Source organism: Zingiber officinale, chromosome 5B, assembly GCF_018446385.1.
Source record: "Zingiber officinale cultivar Zhangliang chromosome 5B, Zo_v1.1, whole genome shotgun sequence".
NCBI classification, from domain to species: domain Eukaryota; kingdom Viridiplantae; phylum Streptophyta; class Magnoliopsida; order Zingiberales; family Zingiberaceae; genus Zingiber; species Zingiber officinale.
The window spans coordinates 28,966,067-28,988,885 of record NC_055995.1 but is presented as its reverse complement, the minus strand read 5'-3'; the positions used below and the strand labels follow the sequence as shown (position 1 = coordinate 28,988,885).

At 37.9% G+C, this 22,819-nt stretch overlaps 2 protein-coding genes across 3 annotated transcripts in view; one reads left to right on the top strand and one right to left on the bottom strand.

Moving 5' to 3' along the window:
- The first annotated feature begins 5,288 nt into the window (after positions 1–5,288).
- On the top strand, positions 5,289–10,025 carry LOC121984306 (BTB/POZ and MATH domain-containing protein 1-like). 2 transcript variants are annotated; one of them, XM_042537182.1, is made up of 5 exons: positions 5,289–5,993; positions 7,859–8,207; positions 8,545–8,821; positions 9,729–9,763; positions 9,831–10,025. In XM_042537182.1, the coding sequence occupies exons 1-5, from the start codon at positions 5,548–5,550 to the stop codon at positions 9,888–9,890; spliced, it is 1,167 nt and encodes a 388-aa protein (XP_042393116.1). In that variant the 5' UTR covers positions 5,289–5,547; the 3' UTR covers positions 9,891–10,025. The 2 variants fall into 2 exon arrangements, with proteins under 2 accessions (XP_042393116.1, XP_042393115.1); XM_042537181.1 differs by having other exon boundaries at positions 5,290–5,993; positions 9,729–10,025.
- An 861-nt stretch (positions 10,026–10,886) lies between these two features.
- Positions 10,887–22,819, bottom strand: part of LOC121984305 (probable manganese-transporting ATPase PDR2) — a 31,823-nt gene continuing 19,890 nt past the window's right edge. The window contains exons 15-22 of the mRNA XM_042537180.1: positions 19,246–19,354; positions 18,440–18,568; positions 14,263–14,328; positions 14,081–14,152; positions 13,545–13,696; positions 13,235–13,346; positions 13,030–13,146; positions 10,887–12,288 (exon numbers count right to left, since the gene is read on the bottom strand). Of these exons, the coding sequence (XP_042393114.1) occupies positions 11,215–12,288; positions 13,030–13,146; positions 13,235–13,346; positions 13,545–13,696; positions 14,081–14,152; positions 14,263–14,328; positions 18,440–18,568; positions 19,246–19,354 (1,831 nt within the window). The 3' untranslated portion in view covers positions 10,887–11,214. The remainder of the gene's footprint in view (positions 12,289–13,029; positions 13,147–13,234; positions 13,347–13,544; positions 13,697–14,080; positions 14,153–14,262; positions 14,329–18,439; positions 18,569–19,245; positions 19,355–22,819) is intronic.

Below are 22,819 nucleotides of genomic sequence, written 5' to 3'. Positions count from 1 at the left end.
CTTCAATAAATTTCTCAGGAATTTATTCACAATTACCCTCCCAAGCTAATTGTAAAAACTCCTCTGCAATTTGTTGATCAATATGCTCTACAAGATCTTCTAGGGAATCGTTTGAGAGCAGGTGTGTCTCTAGGTCCGATAGACTTAAATCAATAATTATTTTTGCAGGAGGTAATTCAGCGATCCTAGACTTTATTATCTCAACGCGGGAGCCTGACCACTTCCATCTGCATATTCTTGGAAGGGCATGCTGTCTGTAAGGATCCATTATTCTGACATGTTCACACATCCAGACCTGTAATACAATAAAAATTATTTAAATATGATACTCTCTATATAAATCTTATGAGACTATCATTATATTTAGGGACTTACAGCAAGGAGATGTGCGAACCCTCTGAGCATGGGAGCTTGATTTCCCGCAAGGCCCTCTGGTTTTGGCCTCTGTGAAAGCATCGAACCAATGGCCCCCAGCTGTGGGCTGATATAGTCATATACAGTCTTACACAAATTATACCTACCTAAATTGGTAAAATCATCTACGCAATCTATTAGTGATTGTACTAGTAATCTAGATATACTGCTAGTAGTAGTAAATAAAACAGTAACAAAGAAATACAATATTAACAATTGACAAAAGAGAATATCGGATTCAACAGTTGGAGGTTGTTTGCTGAGGGTGACCATCTTGTTCTCTAGCTTCTTCTGTGTACACTCCACATTATGTAAGTGTTGAAGAAATAGTGGGGTGGTGGCTGCATGCTGTTGCAAATTAACTTCAACGCCTTGGTCCGGGAGTCCAAGAATCAGTGAAACGTTTTTCCTAGTGAAGCTAATTTCCTTATTTTGAAAGATGAAGCATCTAGCTTGAACGCCCCAATTGTCAAACATATTTTGGATTAGGCTTCGAATATTTGCAATTTCAGGCATGGCTACTGCCCAAGCAAATGGGCTTCCATTGATCATCTCCATTTGTCGGTCGATTATGTGGAGTGATGATAAAAACCCCTTGAAGTGAGAGTAATTACTTTTCCAATGCATTTTCTTGTGATATGCACGGGAAGTAGCAATTCTTTGGCTCGCCATTTAGTTCTGTATACCAAAAAATACATAAGATCTTAATGATACTCAGTTGCGTTCACTGCAATGCAATTAATTTTCACCCATACTATGATACCTGACACTCTTATTTTTAAACCATAATCTAATACATTACAATGTTTATAATTTCTCCAATGTAGTTCATTGTGACTTGTTGCTGCTAAACATGAATACTCTACACGTTGTAGCAGTTAGTGTCAAGTAGCTACTACAATAGTGAGAAGCCAATCGACACTGTAGGGCTTAACCACGTTCTATCATTTTGTAGCAGTTCAACGATAGGAGCTGCGACAACAAAGATAAACAATTTTTTTTAACCTCTTGGTTCCCTCAAAGTAAACCCTCATTGAATAGTGACCTAAAAGCATTAACCCCCATTGTAGCAGCTAGGAGAAGGATCAAAACCCTAAAAATTCAAACTATCAAAGTAGGCGAAGCTTTGAATGATAAACCCTAAGATAATACTCACGATGGAGGCGAAATTATTTTAAATCATTTTATTTGCAAGTTGATAATCTTTGAACAAAAATATGGCTACTAAAAAGAGGACTTACGTATTTAGCTGCCACAGGTTTTGGCAGCTACATGTAGAGGTAGCTGTTACAAGGTGTAACAGTTATTAGTCGAAGTAGCTACTACAACGCGTCGCAGCAAACCAAAGCAAAAGCGCTGCAACAGCGGAAATAATTTATAATCATTTTTTTAGCAAGTTTAAATAGGGAGACGACAATTAAATATTTTTAGGGTTAATCTTTTTACAAAAATACAGCTACTAGAAAAAGGACTTACCGATTTAGCTGCAACAAGTTGTGGCAGCTACATGTAGTTATTAGTCGAATTAGCTACTACAACACGTGGCAGCAAACCAAAGCAAAGGCGCTGCAGCATCGCAAATAACTTTTTATCATTTTTTAAGCAAGATGATATACAACTACAAACAGGTGTAGCAAGTTATTAGTCGAGGTAGCTGCTTCAACGTGTACCAACAAAGCAAACCAAGGGTGCTGCAACAACATAAATAATTTTAAAGCAAATATATATACAGCTACAATCAATCTGTAGCAGCAAAGCAACGCATGACACTGTAAGACTGGGAAAATAATTTTTATCAAGTTGATATACACAATATGAAAACTATGACTACTAGGTTAATCTCTGTTAGAAAATAGGGCTGCTAGAAACACGACTTACCAAGTTAGCTGCTACAAGGTGTCGCAGCTACATGGAGAGTTAACTGCTACACGTTGTAGCAGCTACCTCTCCATGTAGCTGCTACACCATGTAGCAGCAAAGGAAAGTCCAAGTGGCTGCAGACGGTTGTTGCATAAATCCTTCGGACCTTCTACGACGACCAATCCAAGTCAGATGCTACAAGGACGGTTTCCTGCGAAGTAGTTGATGCAACGTTTAGAAGCGAAGCAAAGGCGCGGTGCATCTTTATACAATTATTTCAACTAGCACTTTTACCAATTTTTGTAGGCAATAACGGTGTGGATTAACACATCAGCTTTGCGATTGAAGACGCCGGGGAAACTTTCCCGCCGGGAGCGCGAGGGATGAGGGACAACGGAGGATGTTGAAGGAGGGAGCGAGCGAGGGAGAGAGAGAGAGCGGCGAGAGAAATTTTAATATTAAACTTTCCCGGTTTTTACCCGCAAGGTCGGCAGATGACGGACGATGGAGACGGAGGTTGCGAATGGGAGAGAGAGAGAGCAGGGAGGGAGATTTTAATTTGGGTAATTTCCGCTGCTGAAGTTTTGAACAGAGGTCCGAAGGGGAGAGAGAATAAAAGGAATATTTTATTTGTAGGGAAACCGAGCTGGCAACGGGCTCTATCAAAATATATATATATATATATATATATATATATATATATATATATATATATATATATATATATATATATATATATATATATATATATATATATATATATATAATACACACTCAATAGTGCACACCGTGTAAGCATTATATGTAAAAAAAATCTTATTTCGTTTAGAGCTTAGTGTTTAGAATTTAAGATTTAGTCTTAAGGGTGTCGAGTTGGGACTATAATATTAAAGCTAAAGAAATTTTTAAAAAGTGGATGCCCAACGTGCGCGATTAAGAGCTCGTAATACACACGAGGCACCCGAAATAAGTCTGTATGCCCAAATAAGATGATCAACATATTATTTACCTATATATAATATTGATCAATATTATATTATAATAGTATTTTATTCTATAAATACTATAAGATTTCGTAACCATTAATGCCTGAGGCATTAACGCTGATGATGGATGCACTATAGCATTAACGCGTCCACTTCTTCGATCGCGTTAATGTATGCAAATAAAATTCTCAATGCGTGCACGCTTCCCCAAACATACCTCAGTAGGGCTGTATCAGAAAAGCATGTCTGACGCTATTCCGCAATCGTCCGAGCATATCCCGGATGTGACGGTGGAAACTTTCACCGTACGATACTCTGTCCGCTTCGGCCGCCGACCATGCTGTTTGTCGGCGGCAGATGTCTCGAGGATGAAATTATCAGCTGTCCTTTTTGTCTCCTAGCGCTCTTGTCTGCTTCCGGGCCGAGCGGAACAGCCATTCGGCACTCATTGGCCTCCGGGAATGCACATACCTCGGCCCCGGCGGGGAAGCCCTGCTCATGTACTCGGCTGGAATTGCGCCTTATTGTTCTGCGACTCGGACGAGCGGCCCGTCCGCTCGGTCATAGACTCTTTTACCTTGAGCGTCGGAAACCCGACCCCTGGTCGGGCTGTCTTTCGTACGATCTGGGGACCCTTGGCCGAATGTCCGGTCAGCCGCGTGCTTGGTTGCCCGTCGGTCTGCTCGGCGTGACATCTGTCCGCCCGGCGTGACATCTGTCCGTTCGGCCTGACCCTGGGGGTTGACCTTCTTGACCATTGACCTCTACGTGTCGTTGACCTTCTGCCAATGAGGGTTCCCCGTCTTTACCATCGGATCAACCGACATGGATGCACTGTAATATTAATACGTCCACTTCTTTGAACGCGTTAATGCATGCAAATAAAATATAAAATAGAATAATAATAAAACTTTGGCATTAATATGTGAAGGCGTAAATGGGATTGTGGATGCCTTTTATAATTTATAATTCTTCTAATAAAAAATCTCACCTTCCGATTTTTTATCCAAAATAAATTTTTAAAAATACCAAATAAGAGTATAATACGGTCATAGTTTTCTTATTTATTAAAAATCACTCTAATTTTAAAAAAAAATAATAATACTAAAAATAGTATTATTCCCTTTTTATTCCTCCTGTCAATCTCCTAAATCCCTCCTCTATTATTATTTTCTAATGCATCCCTTCACTCTAGGATAAAAAGGACCTAATATTTTTTCATATCAAAATCATCATTAGGCAGTGGATCTAATATTTTTTTATATCATGCATATTCTGAGTTTGATATTTTTCATATTAGATCCAGCGTGAGTTTGATATTTTTCATATTAGATCCAGCGTGAGTTTGATATTTTTCATATCAAACCGAATATATATCTATACATCAAATTCAATGTAGGTATGATATTTTTCATATTATACGCATAATAAGTATGATATTTTTTCATATTAAATTTATCAAGAGGATGCATTAGCAAGCAACGTCTCGAAAGAAAGGATTTAGAGGCTAACGTGAGGAATAGGATGGAAATAATATTATTTTATATTTTTTTTAAATTTTGAAATTAACATGCTCCTTTCCATAAATAAAAATAAAAAAAATATGACCGCTCCTTTATATATAAGAAAAAAACCGATCCATAAAACTTCAATTAATATTATAAAGTCGACTCTGTTAACGTTTATAGTCGTTATTATTGACTTAATGGAGCCTTTTAATACCTTTAAATCTGTCACTTTCTCAGCTAACTACACGAAGGTTCTAGCTGACGCCTGGGCACCACACAAGCACGTGAAAGTCTCCTTAAATGGAACGTGCAGTTGTCTAAAACAAACCTCCCGGCTATTTCCGTACGTAACCCGCATTTTCTACCACTAGAGGCCCTGGAGATGCACTTAGTCCGCCGCAGTTTAAACCTCCAGTTATATGTAAGGTAGAAATAACGGGTGACCGTAGTAGTTAAATTTAGCGACTTAATCGTGTAATTCCGCTCCTCTCTGTGTATCTATATATACCTGGTCTCCTCCGCCCCGAACGTTCCCGAATTCCGATTCCGATTCCGACTCCGACGCGTCCTCGTTTCGATCTCGTCGTCGATTTTCATTCACTTCATCGCAAATTCGAACGCCGATCCTGGAAGATCGTCTCGGCCTCGACCTGTTGGAAGAAAACCCTCGATCAATTTGGCCGCAGATCCTTGCGGCCTGCTCGTAGTTCTGTTCCTGAGTCGGAACCCTAGATCGCATTCTCATCGGTTCCGTCGAATCGGTCTGCGTCTGTCTCGGTATGGGTAGCAGTAGGACCTTCCGAGGAGGCATCTCCGACCGTCCCTTCGCATCCGCGTCGTTGCAGTCCTCTGCGCCTTGCCAGCAGCCGACAGAGACGACTTCGACGTCGGTCACTGAGACGGTGAACGGCTCGCACCACTTCAAGATTTCCGGGTACTCGCTGATCAAGGGGATGCGAGTGGGGAAGTACGCGGCTTCGGACACGTTCAGGGCTGGGGGCTATGACTGGGCCGTCTACTTCTACCCCGACGGGAAGAGCGAGGAGGACCGGGCGTCGTATGTGTCCCTCTTCGTGGCGCTCGCCAGCGACGGGACAGATGTGAGGGCGCTCTTCGAGCTCACGCTGCTGGACCAGAGCGGGAAGGAGCGGCACAAGATTCATACCCACTTTGGGAGGACGCTGGAGAGCGGCCCCTACACCCTTAAATATCGTGGAAGCATGTGGTGAGTTGGGTTGCGCACTTTGATTATCATTCTTTGGAACAATCCTTGAAAGAAAAGAAATTTATTATCTGAGAGATAAATTCTTAAGAAATTCAATCATTTTGTTTGGTAGAATGGCAAATGATTTTTTTTTTCAAATACTTTACTAAATTGTGATAGTATCTTTATCTTGAGTTTGATTTCATGAACTACTAACCTATGTTTGGGCATATAAGCAATGTACAAAAAGGAAGGCAATGGAATTTTGAGAACTTTCCACTTTGGTAGGAGTTGGAATTCCCATTTATTAACTATTAGAATTCTGATTATCAAGTTTTTCATTTCAAAGAAAAGGAATTCACTACAACTTAGAAATGTAATTCATTCTTTTTCTTCTCCTGAAAAAATTGGATATTAAGAATTATATCACTAGTTTCATTTGAATGTTCTTTGAATAAATAATTTGCAACGCTTTAGTGGACTTTTTTTTGTTTATATTGCAATGATAGAAGATTGAATCCTCCACCTGTGCATGACGATGAATGTTGTGAAGGTAAAAACTATGGGATGTCAAATTCCTTGATGAAGCATTGTAATTGAAATAATGAATTGAATGTTTAGATTCATCAGTGAGAGTACTTGAGATTGCTCAGGAATGCGTGCAAGCACTCATGCTTGGTTCACACTTCACGCATCATCCATCTTCTTGGGATGACTCATCACAAGTGCTTAGATCTGTTTTCCCTCTGCATGGATACTGAAATGACATGATATACTATTGTTCAGATTGTCATAGTTCACTAATTTATTTTTATATGATATGTAACATGGAAGTAATTAGCAATTATAATCTTGCTCGCTCTGGGATAGGCCGGCTAATCTTAACCTGTAGCCAAGTAATTTTTCTTGTAAATCTGCTCAGTTTGAGGTTGCTAATTACTGATACAAAGATGGATATATCCTCATAAAGTATGCAATTTCTTATCATCTATAAAACAATATCTTATGAAGGGGAAAAAGAATATCCATAAAGTTTATTTGATGCAATTGCCCAAGTTTAATGATGCAGAGTCTAGAGAAATAAAAGGCTGAGTATAATTATTGGGGAATTATAATTTTTGAAAAAAAAAAACAAATCCTATGTTTACATAAAATAGCTCAGCTCTTGTTTTAGTCTATAAAAGGGAATAGAATCCCATGTACTGGGCATCTTGATTTTTGGCCTTTTTTAAGGTCATGATTAGTTAATGTTGTGTCAATTGGTATTAGAGTCAAACTCTTAGTTTGGTCTTCGGTGCAAATTCACTTGCCCATGTTTTTGTTTGCATCATGAAATATTTTCCCATCGCCCCTATGTACTCATCTTGTATACTACTAGTGGCACCTCCTGACACCCTTGCTACTCACCCTACGACCTCTCCAGATCCATGGCATAAACACTGAAATCACACCCGGATTTTCTTGTTCACCTCATCGTAGGTGCCTTCTCCATGATGCAACTTCACTATTGATACATCCTATAAGCCTCAGCTATAGAATTGGTGCCTCCTTTGCACCTTGATCACATCACTAGTGCCCCCTTTGCAACTCGGTTGCACTAACAACACCTCTCCCATGCTTTTGCCACACCACCAAATTATCTGATTCAAAACAGTATCTTTTCCTACTTTTTCTTTCTACCCACCGACTATCGAAATAAACTAGTTTCTTCATTCATTTTGTTCAAAAATATTGATAGGTGACGTATTTTTTTAATCTATTACTTTTGCTTTGTGCTTTTTATGCATTAAAAAAATGCAACTGTGAGTTATAGAATACTTTTTAGGAAAATGCTGTGAGTGATATAATTTCTATTTATGGGATAATATCCATTGTTAATGTTGCAGGGGATATAAGCGTTTCTTCAAAAGAACTGCTTTGGAGACCTCAGATTACCTCAAGGATGATTGCCTATTAGTTAATTGTACTGTTGGTGTTGTTAGATCTTTCACTGAAGGGCCCAAGATTTATACCATACGAGTGCCACTGTCAAACATAGCTCAGCATTTTGGCCAGCTTCTTCATAGTGAAGAGGCAACCGATGTGAGTTTTGAAGTTGATGATGAGATTTTCCATGTTCATAAGTTGGTATTAGCAGCTCGATCACCAGTATTTAGGGCACAGCTTTTTGGTCCAATGAAAGATAGTAACATGCGCTGCTTAAAGGTAGAAGACATGGAGGCTCTGGTATTTAAGGTAGCTTTTTTCTTTTTACCTTTATGCTAAATATTGATGGTCTGCGGTCTGATTGTATGCTTCTCATAGTCTCTATTATCATGTCATGCACTTAATTACCTGACAAGTAGGGGCTTCTCAATGAAAGGGCGCATGAGGACTTGTTTGATATGCTCTGTTACCATTCTTTTCATATTGTGATGTCCAATTGTGTTATTTTCCATTAGTTTACAAAGCAGTGTGAGGAATATATTACCTTGCTTATTCCATTTGTTGCTACAATGTATTGCAAGTTATATGATCATCCTTTTTGTCGTTCTATTTTTTTTTTTGTTAAATGTGCTTGTTCTTTTTTTAGGCTTTACTTCATTTCATATACTGGGATTCACTACCTGACTTGGAAGAGGTTACCGGTCTTAACTCAAAGTGTGCTTCCACTCTAATGACTCAGCATTTGCTTGCTGCTGCAGACCGCTATGCAGTAGATAGGCTTAAACTACTCTGTGAAGCCAAGTTATGTGAGGATGTTACCATAAATACTGTGGCCACTACTCTGGCTCTGGCCGAGCAGCACCACTGTTTTCAGCTTAAGTCCGTTTGTCTTAAATTCGTTGCTTCACCCGAGAATTTGAGAGGTACAGCTAATTTCTTATTCTAAAATATTCCCTCGACTAGATGCACTTCTTTTTTGGTATAATTATCCAACAGAATCCAAGATAGCTCAACGCATAAAGTTGAACCTTTTTCCTTTTGAAAACATCAGTCACACATTTGACTTGCCTATTCTGATTATGCATCAGTAAGTTATTATGTGTCATGTTGGTGATTTTTGTTTATAGTATGGATATCCTGATGAAGATGGTTCCTTGTCCTCCATGAGTTTTGATTTTAATTTTCTTTGTCCTTTCTAGAAATGAATTGCTTTCATTTTGGACTTGATAAAAAGCTATGAACAATCAACCTTGATTTAATTCACAATGTTTTTTCTGCTGAAAACACTAGCGGTAAGTAAATAGTTCTGTTCTTCTCTCATAATCAACTCCATGATTAATTATCTTAATATTCATTGCACATCTCCCTGTTGTCATAACATCCCCCCCCCCCTCCTTTCATGGCACATCTCCAGGCCGGATTGCAGTTTAACTTTCAGTTAGCGTTGGGAGGTGTCCATAATCATAGATAGTAATATTATCTTTTTGGTCCTGATTTGAATCGCTATATACGGAGCCATTTGCAACAATTAACGGAACCAGCTGAGCCACATACAATCCTTCTTTAGTTAGGCTAACTTAAGTCATGAAAATAATTTGACCTGGATTTGATTTTGTATGTGGAGTGATATGACTTCCTAGAACAGCTTCCCTACCCAGGTTCTGTAAATCAAGGCTGCCATGTAATCAAAAACAATGTTTAGTATATTTTTTCTGAACATTTTTCGTAAGCACAGAACTTTAAATATGCAACTTCTAGATAATTTAAATGGCGTCTGGTCTCCTACACTGGCCAGCGAAATTCTGATGCTTTTCTCCCTGGTATATGCAGCTGTAATGCAGACGGAGGGATTTGAATACTTGAAGGTCAGTTGCCCATCTATTCTGACTGAGCTTCTACGATATGTTGCTAAGAGGGGTAGAACTTCTGCAGCGTCCAGCGTCTACGCAGGTGACGAACTTGATGGCACGGATGCATATGGAAGGAGAGTGAGACCTCGGAATATTTGTTGAGGGTTCATTGTTGGTTGCCTGTTAAAGTCCCTCTTAATTCTTTTCGATGAACTTATAAATTCACATCACTTGACAGTATCTTTATTAATGAGATCGCCTGAAATTATTTGCACGAGTCTGGGTAGTTTCTCGTGTAATGTTTAGAATGTTAGAGTAATATCCTTGTACATGTACATATGTGGACGCTAGACAGTATCTCTTTTGTTGCAATGTGGATTTTATTTTGTCAAAATCAATTGAAAGGACTGGAGTGCACAAGCAGAACGTGACTTGCTGCACTTTTTATCAAGAAGTTTCAACCCACAAAGAGTGTTAACCCTGTGATTCCAGCATCAGATTTGCAGTATAAAAAGAATGCCTGAAACTCAATGGGAGATTAGAAACTCAGATCGATCGGAACCAATGAATTCCTATAGATTGAATTAGATAGCTCGTGTCCTCGGAGGAATGATGCAATGGTAGGATACCTTTTAAATTTTTCGGACATCCAATGATTAAATCTCAGTTTCGACAAATTAATAAATAAATGTTGACCTAAGAACAGAGTTAATTAACCATTTGTTATGAACGTTTTCCAATTTTTTCTGGTAGTCTGTCAAAAATTTCTGAGGTCAGATGGATCAAGATTATTCGACGTAAATTAAATACCGAATGTCAACTTAAAAGGTCGAAAAAAGTCTTAGGCAGCGCCAACTGAACAATTTGCTTGGATCTATTCACCTGCTGAGTTATTATTTGGAAACCCCAGTCAGTGTTGCATCCTTTAAATAGCAAAATCCCGTGATGCTGGAACAATCCAGCTCTGGTTATAATTCGTTATCTTTGTAGAATTTTTTTAAAAAAATGAAGAATTGTGTATGGATCCATAAATAATCTTCTCTCGATAGGGCATCAGAATTGTAAGGTATTTTCCAACTTTCAAAAGCAACTAAACAGCACTTTTAGATAAGGCCCCAAATACAGCAAAAACAAGACCAAAAAAAATGACTGTTCACCCAAAGGGAAACAGAACGCTGTCATAAAATAAATCCTTTAGGTCTTGCTTTTGATTCCCCAGCAGCACAATGGAAATACTAAGCAACAAAAAATAAAAATGACAGGTATGGTTCTTAGATAGTTTGGAATAGTTTAACTAGGCGAAGATGAAATGCGAATTTAGAATTTTTGCATGTGAATATCACATGGTACAACAAAATTGTTTCGACTACATTTGTTATGACAAGCAATCCTGTGGAACTCGCCAGGTCTCTTGATCAGTTCAATGTGGACATGTTGCTTGGTGTACCCTAACTCTGTGAAATGGATTACAATTGTTTCTTATCCAAGGAAACTGCTGCTTGTTTCTGACGTCTACTCCGTGCTGGCATTCGACCTGGAAATAGCGACCGTAACAGCCTTTCCCAACCATAGCAACCTACAAACATGAGCATAGCCCAAAGCATCAACTTCCCCCTAATTACCTCCGGTAGTGGAACAAGTTTTAACCAGTCATTCAGATCCCTAAACAAATCTGAAGTGATCACAGAGAAGAAGCCCACTGCAGCAAATAATGCATACTTGAACGGCCTGTTCTCGGATATGCTCTGATTAAATGGGTGCCCCATGTAGTTCACAGCAAATGTTGCAACCTGGATCATCATGTTGACCATATATGATACAGTGTTCACAAGGTTTGGGTGGAACTCTGAATCTGGTTCAATACATTCCTCTGGCATATACTTTGAGGCTTCATTAACAGATGAAATCAAAAAGAACAAGTGCATCGCAAATTGACCAGTTAGAGAAAGAAACACGTAGGCACAAAAGATATTTGGATGAGGTCGGGCAGCAGATAGTGTCTGCAGTGGACGAGCATGCGAGATGAAAAGGAAGAAAGCAGCTGTGAATACCCCACTGATGGTGGCCTGGACATCTCCCAGCTTCACTCCATCCAGGTTCATGACACTGAGCACATAAGCCGTCGCCAAGCAGTTTAGGCCAAGAATCTTAAACATTTGGAGGGTAGTCACAAGCGTACTCCGACCTTGACGAATGATATCAAGGGTGGGAGCTACAGAGGCATGCTTTGCAGTAAATGGAGAAGCCATTGAGGCATCACCAAGTTTCACAACTGGAGCACTACGACCATCGCCCTCCTCATTCATCTCATCCAACATCTTCTGCAGCTTTTGACGTTGTTTTTCAGCTGCTGTTAGGTGACGGTTGCTTGTCGTTGCAGTATTGTTGGCAGGCACAACTGACTTGGATGACTCAAGCACTGACTTTGGTTTCGTAGATTTTCCAGCTTTATTTTCAGATTTAGAAGGTTGTGTTTGTGATGATGCTTCTCCCATTTGAGTTGGCAGTACAGCATTCAATAAAGCAATTCCTACATGGGCCTGAAAAACATGTTAATTACGCTAAATAAAGCAGAACCTATATTGTATCCTTTGATTATACCTAAAAATTTGCTTATGATACAGACATGGCAAATATTCTTCGGAAATCAATAGATATGGTAAGAGATGGGAGCAGTGGAAGAGGAGCATATAGAATTGAAAAAAAAAAAAAAAATAGGCCATAAAAAAATTAAGAGAAAAAAAGAGACTTGTATGGCTCTGGGGAGGCTTTTTAAAGATAAAGATTCATCTTCATGTGACACTTGGTGTGAGAAGACCACAAAATTGGGTTAGTGGTGATAGGAATCCTAAATTTGAGAGTGTCACCTATTGATGAAAATATAACAAAAAACAGTATCAATATCAGAATCTACCAGGGTAATCAACTTTTATTTACTATCCAAAAAATAGCGTTAGGTGTTAGCTAATAGATAATAAAAGGAGACAAAATGTTTAAATGATATGGATAAATTCCAAGGCGATGAATAATATCTATAATTAGAAGTTGATATTATATAGAGTGAAAGGTGCAAGGGATAGAGACAGAAATTATTAGTCATTTTGATATAGCATTCCAAAGTTCACATTATCAATTCCAAATAGTGGAGAAAAACACAGGTTGATGGTAATGGGATAAAGAAAAAGGCACGAGTAGAAAGAAAAGAAGATTTTCTTGTAAACATGTTTACTTCTACAAGTTTAAGTGTCAATATGTATGTCAGAAAAATATTAATTTCTTACTTGTTTCAACGCTCCAACATCATTGGTTCCATCTCCACACATCAATGTCATCCTACCAACTGTCTTAAGAGTATTTAGAATGAGTTCTTTTTGTTCAGGAGCAACCCGTGCAAAAACCTGAAGGGAGAACCATCACATCAGCAACTAATTTAAGATATAACTTGGAAGGCAGTTAGTCTGCATGATCAGCAATTTCATTACTAACCTTCACATAAGGTATAACATTAAACACAGCTTCACTCCTCTGCAGCATTTCAAAGCAATCCCCACCTATGCAAAGATCACGCGAATCCGACAGTTGTTCTACCTCTTTCTCACTGTAACATGCACCTCAGAAATTCATATTCACAAAAATCGAACAAGGTATGCGAACATCATGGAGTTTATAGAAAGATCAATTGCAAAAAGAAAAAGTATAAACACAAACTAGATACTCGAGCAGTGTTTATAAGATCATCTAATGCTTTGCTTAAGCTGTGAAAAAAAAAATCATAAAGCTATTAAATAATACTTGCCTATAGGAAGTAATCTCAGTTTCATCAGGTGACACCCATTGAAAGTCTGTGCTGTTATTTCCTCGAACCAAGATTAAAGCAGGCTTTGTGATAATGTGAACTTGACTGGCCACGTGGCAAGCTGTCAAAGCTTGATCACCAGTAATCATTACCTAACAAATGTATATAAGTTGCACAATAGAAAATCAGAACCGGTTTCTTTCCAAGTAAAGAAATTAGGGACTTGATAGTCAGACTAGGGGGTTCTGCTGTCCATTTCTAGAACAATGAGAAGCAAAAGATGCCAGAAGCTCAGGATTCAATTGGAGGGAAGGTTAAGTTAAAGAGAACTTATTGAGTTCTAGAGTAAGTTGTGCTGAGCTTTACATTGATTAATTCAACTGGAGTTGAGCTTTACATTGATTAATTCAACCGGAGTTGAGATCAACAAATTCTAGGTCCCGATGTAAAGTATCAGTAGTGTTTGAAAAGAATTAATTATGATTCAACTAGGATATTTTAATAAGGTAAGAGAACTGATCTTATGAATCACATACCAAGTCATGTGATGAACCTTTCAGTTCAGATAAAACAGTGGCAGAATCAGATCGGATAGGACAATTGAAAACCTGTTAACAGACAATCCCAAATTAATGTCACGACTTGGACAACTAGTTTTGCATTCAGGATACAGGAATAGATAATTAAATACAATTACAAGTTTACTATAATTTTTTACCGCAAAGCCAGCAAAAGTCAGACCATTTTCGACCACATCTCTGTCTAAACTTCTAGCTTCACTGACCTGTAAAGGCAATGAAACATAGTGTAACATGTAATGTTAAAATTTTCAAAAAGGCATTTCTTAGAAACGAAAGAAAAAAAAAAATCTACCTAAGTATGACATGTTAGAAACAAGGAGGATACTAATAACCACCAACATAACAAAGATCCTCGTTTGAACACTATAGGAGAAGACATACCAAAATATAGATTGAAAAGCTAAACAAAAAGACTAAGGTGGAATTTAGTTGGTAGGTTTAATAATCTCTTCCACTAGATCAGCATAAGATCATTCTTGAGGGGAAAATGTAAATTATGAACTGCTGCTAGTTCTAAAATTCTTAATATTTTTCTTCTTCCCAGAAATTCATTGGAACAATGCTGGAAGAGACAGTGCTACTCCTCATTCACTTGAAAATGCTCTAAGGAAAAAACTGACGGGCACATTGAACAACTAATTAGGAAAAAATCACTCAGCTAAGGAAAATCTCACCTGACAAAAGATAATTGAGGCTTTTGCTAGGCAATAGAAAACCTAGTTTTCTAACTAATGACCATCAGAAATATAGCAATGCGAGATGACTGGAAACCATGAGTCATTGCTAGTATCTCAATCCAAATTTATAAAAAGATAATAATTAAGCAGAGAAAGTAATGGATCTTACACATGAATGTTGTTTAGGCCGTTTCCTTTAGAGGAACAGAAACTAGGTGAGAAAAAGAAGGTAGGGATAGAAAAGAAAGAGAAGAGACAAATAATTGGTTCTGAAGGAAGTGGCTGCACTGACGGTATGGAGCCTCACAGTGGCAAATTGGGGGAGGGAGGTGCTCAATTAGAGCAAGAGATAAAGGTCATTGTGTCGAGATGGCTTTCTGCTAAGCCTCAAGGGGGAATTGGGAGAAGGAGGTGCTCCATTAGCGGGAGCATAAAGGCCATTGTGCCGAGGTGGCTTTCTGTCTATTTGGCTGTTTGGTCTGAAAAGAAAAGAGAACAAACTAATTTCTCCCTCACCAAATAAACGAAGAGAATTGATTTCCTCTTTTTCTTTCACTAGTCTTTCTCTCATACGAGATACAAAACCTTAGTAAAGAATCATTCCACAAACTACTCCAAATATCTTATGTTCCCAATCTTTACAGATATTTTGAAAGGAAATTTCATCTCATTAGCCAACGGATAAATGATATTCGACAGTTGAATGAACAGGCTAACCTAGAAAGTAGAAAGTCACAATAGTAAAGTAGAAAGTCACAATACTAAAGTAGAAAGTATGTCAGCACTCTGACATATTTTCTACTTTAGTTAAGCACTCTGATATCCTTGTAAAATACTGAACAAATAATAATTAAATAATAAGGTTATTTGAGGAAACAATCTTATTGGATTTTTTAGAAATTTTCTGAGGATTCTTCGGATCTCGTATGACGTATGTTAAGGGGATGCATTTATAGGCTTGGGAAAAGCCTGTTTGGAATACCCAAAAGTGGGAGTTGATTGAGGAATTCGACCTTAGGTTTAATTAAAAATACCTAAGTTTAATTTCCTGAAAATTTGTTTTATTTCTTTTTATTTCCTCTCTTCTCCTGATCTCGTGCCCTAGCCTTCCTCTCGTCTGATTCCTCTCCTCCCTTCTCCTCTCGCGCGACACCGAGCCATCGCCGCCGACTCATCCCTTCTTCCCCTCTTCATCTTCCCCAACCCGATCGCCTCCCCCATGTGCCGATTCCTCTTCTCCCCGCATACATAACCATCGGCCAAAGGAAAGCCCGAAGCCCTAGTGTCACCTTCCCCTCACACTAGCCAACCGGCAACGAGCCTTCCGCAACACCCGATTTACCACCGCCGCCGCGACCTCGTTGCCCTCAGCTGTGCCCTAACGTTGTCGTCCCTCCTCTGTCCCCGTGAGCAACCAGATTAAGGGTATTGATTTGGAGATGGCGAAGAAACAATGAGCTCCGGCAGAAACAAGCAAGGTACGAGCAGGAGGAATTTGGAATTTGGGTTACTGATCTTATGATTGGTTTTGGTTAGCTGGTGGATCCATTTTTCTCATGGCAGTATACGGTTACTTCATGGAAGGGTTATGGATCTGCATTAGAGGCGTTTGATTGGTTGAACAAGAGCTCCACCTAGTTCCAATCAGCGGAGTACACTGATTTAGGTAAGGTTGGTTCATCCATTACCTTATCATGTTTAGCAGTTAATTCAATGGATTGAATGGATAGTTTCGGTGAGTGTGAATAATCCATTTCAATTGGAATTGTTAGATTGTTTATTCATGTTTTGATTTGGATGAGAGCATGATCATTATGTGATCGCAGGACTTTGATTCGAGACGGCGTCTCGACGTGGGATCTATCTGATACGATTTCCATTTTTGAGACGGGTACCTTGACTTATCTCTTTTGATAATGTCATTTCGATATGCGTAGTAGGTTATAGCCACTAGTAATAATTATGTTTATCTTAGTTTTGGTATGTCACTACTTGATACCTATAGCATGCCTTTGTTATTATCTGTATGCAATTAGACTTATATTCTTTTGTTCTTGTCATGTGTACTTATGAGCATATAAGTAGTGATATACATTGCCTTACTATATACAAGACTAGTTACTAGACATATCTGACATGTGTACTTAGTTTCATGATACTGAGATCCTTGTTGGATTTCTTTACCTTTTGGTATATATTATGGAGTTGTCAGGATTTACATGCTTAGTGACATGCATCATTTTGTATGATTGCATGTTGAGTGATTGTCGGCTCCATTATTGTTGAGCACATCGCTTCAGTTACATGGATCTGCACACACAACCACTCATGGGTTAGTGGTATATCAAGTAGGGTGTGTTGCAGCAAGTTGCTCTGTCAAGGGCTCCGCTAGCCCACTCATGGGTAGTGATGGCAAAGTGCACAGTTGTCATAACCCTACCCACTCGGTCTCACCATCGCGTGTGAGATGGTTGACTGGCGTCAGGGGTGACCAGGACATTTTGCATCATATGCATGGATTACATTTATTGCTTGTGATTGCTGCATATTGGATATTACATTTGTGTGGTTGCATATGATTGACATGCATACCGGAGATATAATGAGTTGGGTCTGACGACCTTTATGTCAGGATAGGAGGCCCAGGTGAGTACAGTTTTCTCCTGTCTTTTCAGTTTTACATTTCTAGCTATTATCCAGGAGACTGTACGGCATAATTATTATTATTGGATATATTGTACTATGCAGGAGGTTCCAGTCGCTAGTCCCCCACTAGATGTCGAGATGGCTTTCTGGTTTCGGACTTTCGTTGTTTCCTTATTTCGTTATGTCTACATACTAATGATGTGTAGTTCTTGTACTTATGGATTATATGTCGTGCTTCGGGTATGATGCCCATGTTTTCCGCTACGAAGGTTTTCCGTTGTGTTGTGTTTTTTCTCACTGCGTGGATTGTTTTATTATTGTATGGTATATGTTCCAGCCATGTTGGCTGATGATTGTGAGCCCTGAGGGCTATATAGATAAGTTTCAAATTGTCACCCGTACAGGGGAAATGCTGCCGGAATTTCCTTTAGCAGAGACTCCCCCTGGGCGTGACAATCCTTGCTAGAACATTCAGATGCATATTTTAGCATAAAAAATGGTAACGAGATTACAATATAATTGCAATAGATTTCATACATCAATCACTCCATACCTCTTTCATGTTGTTAATCAGGAACTAGTCCATAGTAGTGAGCATGTCAATAATAATATAATTAAATCTAGAGGTAGGACTATCCATTTAGCATTAGTTTGCAGTAGTCACTCTAGCATCAAGTTGCAAACTATTTCATGCCTTGGCAAATGAGATGGAGTGTAGGATGAGTAAGCCAACCCTATATTTATGACATTGTGTAATATACCCATCGACATTAAATTAGTTCCCAATTTTGTCTAATGAGACAGGTCAAGTACAATATCTGATCTGTACATAAACTAGCATTCAGATGAAAAAGACAGGCTATGCTAGGAAAACAAAGTTGTGCAGAATGAAAAAATATTAATATACAAGTCATACAGATCTTTATGCTTCCGAAACAAATTATTATCCGTCAAACAACAAACGAATTCATAACACCAAAAGTCAGCTTACAGCCATTTCTGGAAGTGTCTTGTATGCAAGAGCTAAGACCCGAGATCCCTGCCTAGTATACTTTTTGTATGTCTTGACATAAGTAGCAGGTACATCAATTAGCCTATCTTGAATAGTTTCTGGTGCACCCTGTCATCACCAACTAACTCTGATTCAAGAAAGTTTCATCGTGGATGAATAATAACAGCTGCTGGTATCTACGGTCTACCAGATACAATGAATACATTTCTAATTGGCAATCAAATCAAGCAACAATCATAAAGGTAAAGTAGGACTCCAAATCTAAAAGAATTAACGCTGTAACTTAATCAACATAATTCACTTGTGCATTTTATTAAGAATGTAGCATTTAGGGAAATAGTTGAAAGTTCATATTCAACCCAAAATCTGATTCAACCCAAAAAAAGATGGATCAGTTTGGTTAGGGGACATCAGGTTTTTGCCTGTTGTAATTTCAGTCGCTACATGTACAGGACATAGCAATGAACTTACATTTGGCAATTCTTAACCAAAACTCTCCATGATTCCTTAGAAAGTGTAGTTAAACAATAAGCCTTTGTTGAATGAATAATGCACACAATAGCAATAACCTTATATTTTACAATTCTTAACCAACTTTTTCAAGATTCCTTTGGAAGTGTAGATAAACAATTAACTTTTGTTGAATGAATAATATTTGTTGAAGTGTACGGACATTAAATAACAGTAAACTACATTAAGGGGCAGTGCATATTCTTTATATTCGCATGGTACCTCATGGTGAAAAAACAAGCAATCAAAATAAAATCTTGTAGTTAATAACCCACCTTCACAAATGCAAGAAACTGATCTTGTATACGAACTATAACACCCATTCTCTTCAGGTGAGAAGCAAAATGGTGCCTTTGTATAATCTGCACAGCTTGACCACCTGACCTGTGAACAAATATTGAACTTGAAATTAAGTATCCAGTCAATCAAATGGAGTAGAATGGCATAACATACTATAGCTAAAATTAACAAACATCTACTACCCTCATTATCATATCACTCCACAAAAACAATCATAGGCAGTTATTCTATATTATTGAGGTAATTCTTCCAATTTACCTCAATTAGCAAGTCATTTAGAGGGAAGATAAAATCAATCATACACTATTAGGGGCAAGCACTCCGATTAAGACAAAATTGACTACCCATATGGGAGAGAGGTGTAACCTGCTCTTTTGTGAGCAGATTTCCTACTCAATGCTCCTGTCCCATATTCCTGGTACACAGGCCTTCTGAGCTACTATGTTAACAGACCTGCACTTTCCATTCAGCACAAAGTATGAATCGATTTAGGAGGGGCTTAGTTTTACTTAAAAGTGTCATTTCTACACAACACTCTACCAGTTCCACATGCCCATGCAGACCCACTCAGCAACTATGTTAAGGGTTCTGCACTTCCTATCAAGCCCAAAATGAGTACTCATTTAGGAGAGGTGTATTGTCTTTTTACTTAAAGGGACTGGAACTCCTGAACTTGGCAATTGGGACGATAATAGTATTATACTGCTCTCTTTTGTTAGCAGATATGATACTCAACATTAACAAGTAACAATTGCTCCATGTGCCATCCAGCTATGTCAGGCGAGCAGATATGGTTTCAACAGTAATAAATAACAGAAGCCCCATTTTAGCTGAGAAGTGAGTGTAAATAGGGCATAAAGGTGGTTAAAATAGGAATTACACAACAGAAGGGAAAAAGAAAGTAAGAAATAAACCTGCAATAATAAATATTAAGCAGGAAGAATGTGTAAATAGTACTCAACTTGAAATTGTAGAGCATAGAAGAAAGAACAAGATATCAACAACCTAACTAATGTAGAGAGTTTCAGTTCAGCTAACAACCAAAATTGTTTTCTTCAACATGCCGTACCTCAAATGAAGATCTTAAGGTTAATGGATATTCATGAACTAATCAAATAATCAACACAATATTCATACACATTGTTCATATAGGGTGACTAGCTAGCATGCGAAAATCTGAAAATAGTGAACTCTCAACATAACTTTGATATAATCTTCCCATTTAAAATTGTTGAATGTTGTTACTAATATAAGATCTTCAATAGAAAGATTTACAATCTAATTTTAATAGAGAACAAGTTTGGGAATGTAATATACTAGACAGACAATCAGATCATGTGCAATCATGTACTTCAATCCATTCAAGAAAATTATCAGACATTCCCATGGAGTGCCAACAAACCCTTGAGTTACTCACTCAAGGATCAATCACCATGATTGAAAACTTCAGTGCATATTCTATTACCATATCTAGAGATGTCAGCATAGAAGTATCAGACTGTCAATTAGAATCCTGAAGCTGGAATAGTTTATTGTCTTGAAAATTAGAAACAGAAAGCCGACAAATTGAGATCCGCATGTAAGATACATTTCAAACAAAATCAATAACCTTCTCCTGCTATCCACAGTGATAGTGAAATGGTTGAGAAGCATCATTTATTTGAAACAATTTACCTAAGTAACACATGTTTTCAGAAGGGGTAGGCATCTAACTTGAAGCCAATAAATTAAACAGAACCAAATTGACCCCAATCAAAAAAATTGATTTATTTATTTATCAGCTTGGTTTCAGTTTGTAATTTGGGTAAAATCATCCACTTTGGTTTGAACTTATACAAATCATTAAAATCAAATCTGACTATTAGATTTCATATGAAGATGTAAAATGTATGTATACAGAGGTAAGTTAGTATGTTCACTTATTGTTATTGGCTTATTGGTTTCATTGTTAGAAAGTAATCTTTATTGTTATTTTCAAAAAGAAACTTGTTTACATAAATACTTTAATTGGTTTTTAATTTGTCTGTATAGTCAGTTTTCAATTTTTGGCTTCAAGCTGAAGCAAATCGAATCCAAACAGATAATTCAAGTTGTTTTAATATTGAAACAACCTGCCAAACACAATCAAAATAATTTCAACTTTGATTTTTTTTTCAATGCTGATATATATAGATTTGGTTTCAAACCAATAAAACTGAGTTGTGTCTGCCCTAGTTTTCAATTTAATGCTCATCCTAACATTACTTAGTGAAGTATTTCATACCTTAGATATTGTTGTGAAAGAAATGATTAGAGTTCATCTCCCTAGGTAGTCGACAGATTGCCTCATTATATTTTATATATACATCCATGTATATTTGAATAATTATAAATAGAACCATAACACTGGCCTTTAATAGAAACTCAATTTGCTACAAAGATACAACTCTAGGCACTCTCAAAGATTTAGTTACCAAATTTGGTAATTAATTATTAGAAGTAAAAGAATTAATTATCCTTTTTCTTTATATTTTTGTTCATGCAGTCATGCCCCAAGTGGTCAAGGTTGACAAAGGGTTAAAGTTAGATTTATATTGTGTCTCTGACATGTGTGTCAATTGTGCAGGCGCTTGACAGGTAACCCATGTTACCAAAGTTGGTCCAAGTGGTGAAGGTTAACCAGGTAGACAGGTTGCTTGAGCTAACAAGCGAATTCAAGAAGTCAAGGTTGATAGGAGCTTGGAGCAAGATGAAAGCCCAAGAGGAGCTTGGCAGAATGATTGTAGATCGGGTAACTCATTACTCAATAGGTGTCAAGGTGGATTTGCATTTTCAAGAGGATGTTAGTTTGATGGCTCGGAAACTAGATCAAGGACTTAAAAACAGACCAAGCTTGAAGGGCTTGGACACTTTGAAGGAATAAAGACCTAGCGAGTTGAACTCGAGAACAAGGAGCATCATTAGCATCGCGAGTTGGAGGCATGTTAGATAAAGAGCTTACAAGAGATTGTAATATTGGGGTTCTAATATAGGTTCTGCCTAGAAGTGCCTCAACTAAGGAACAAGGTTATTCTAGGTCGAAGTCAACAATTGAGTTCAATCTCGAGCAAATTAAGTTGATTGAAGATTTGTTTTAGTCTACTAAAGAGTTGAATTGATTAGGTGGTTGACTCAAGTTTTCAGCTCAAGAAACAGAAAGGATTTGTTTCGGCTCGAGTTCACGACTGATCGAAACAAACGACTTAACTAATCAGGTGTAGAGTGTAGAGTGACTAAATGGATTTATGTCGATTGGAACGGAATTTAGTCGTGACTAAGATGATTGTTGGAAGATGAGATTCAGATATGAGATTTTTTTACAAGATTTCAGTCAACTGACCATGATTTGAGTTAATTGAAATCAAATATAATGTAACAGCCGTCTTATCTACTATTTGAAGGGAAGGCTGATTTGCGACTATAAATAGATAGTAAGGGAACCTTGAAATAGTCAACCATATTGATATCCTTTATTTGAAAGTTGTATTTTTTGTGTCTCCAAGCACTCTCGATGACCTGAAAAGAGCTTAA

Coding starts and splice junctions, on each gene's coding strand:
- LOC121984306 (XM_042537181.1), top strand. CDS start 5,548: ATGGGTAGCAGTAGGACCTTCCGAGGAGGCATCTCCGACCGTCCCTTC. Junction 5,994..7,858: donor AAATATCGTGGAAGCATGTG/GTGAGTTGGGTT, acceptor TTAATGTTGCAG/GGGATATAAGCGTTTCTTCA. Junction 8,208..8,544: donor TGGAGGCTCTGGTATTTAAG/GTAGCTTTTTTC, acceptor TTCTTTTTTTAG/GCTTTACTTCATTTCATATA.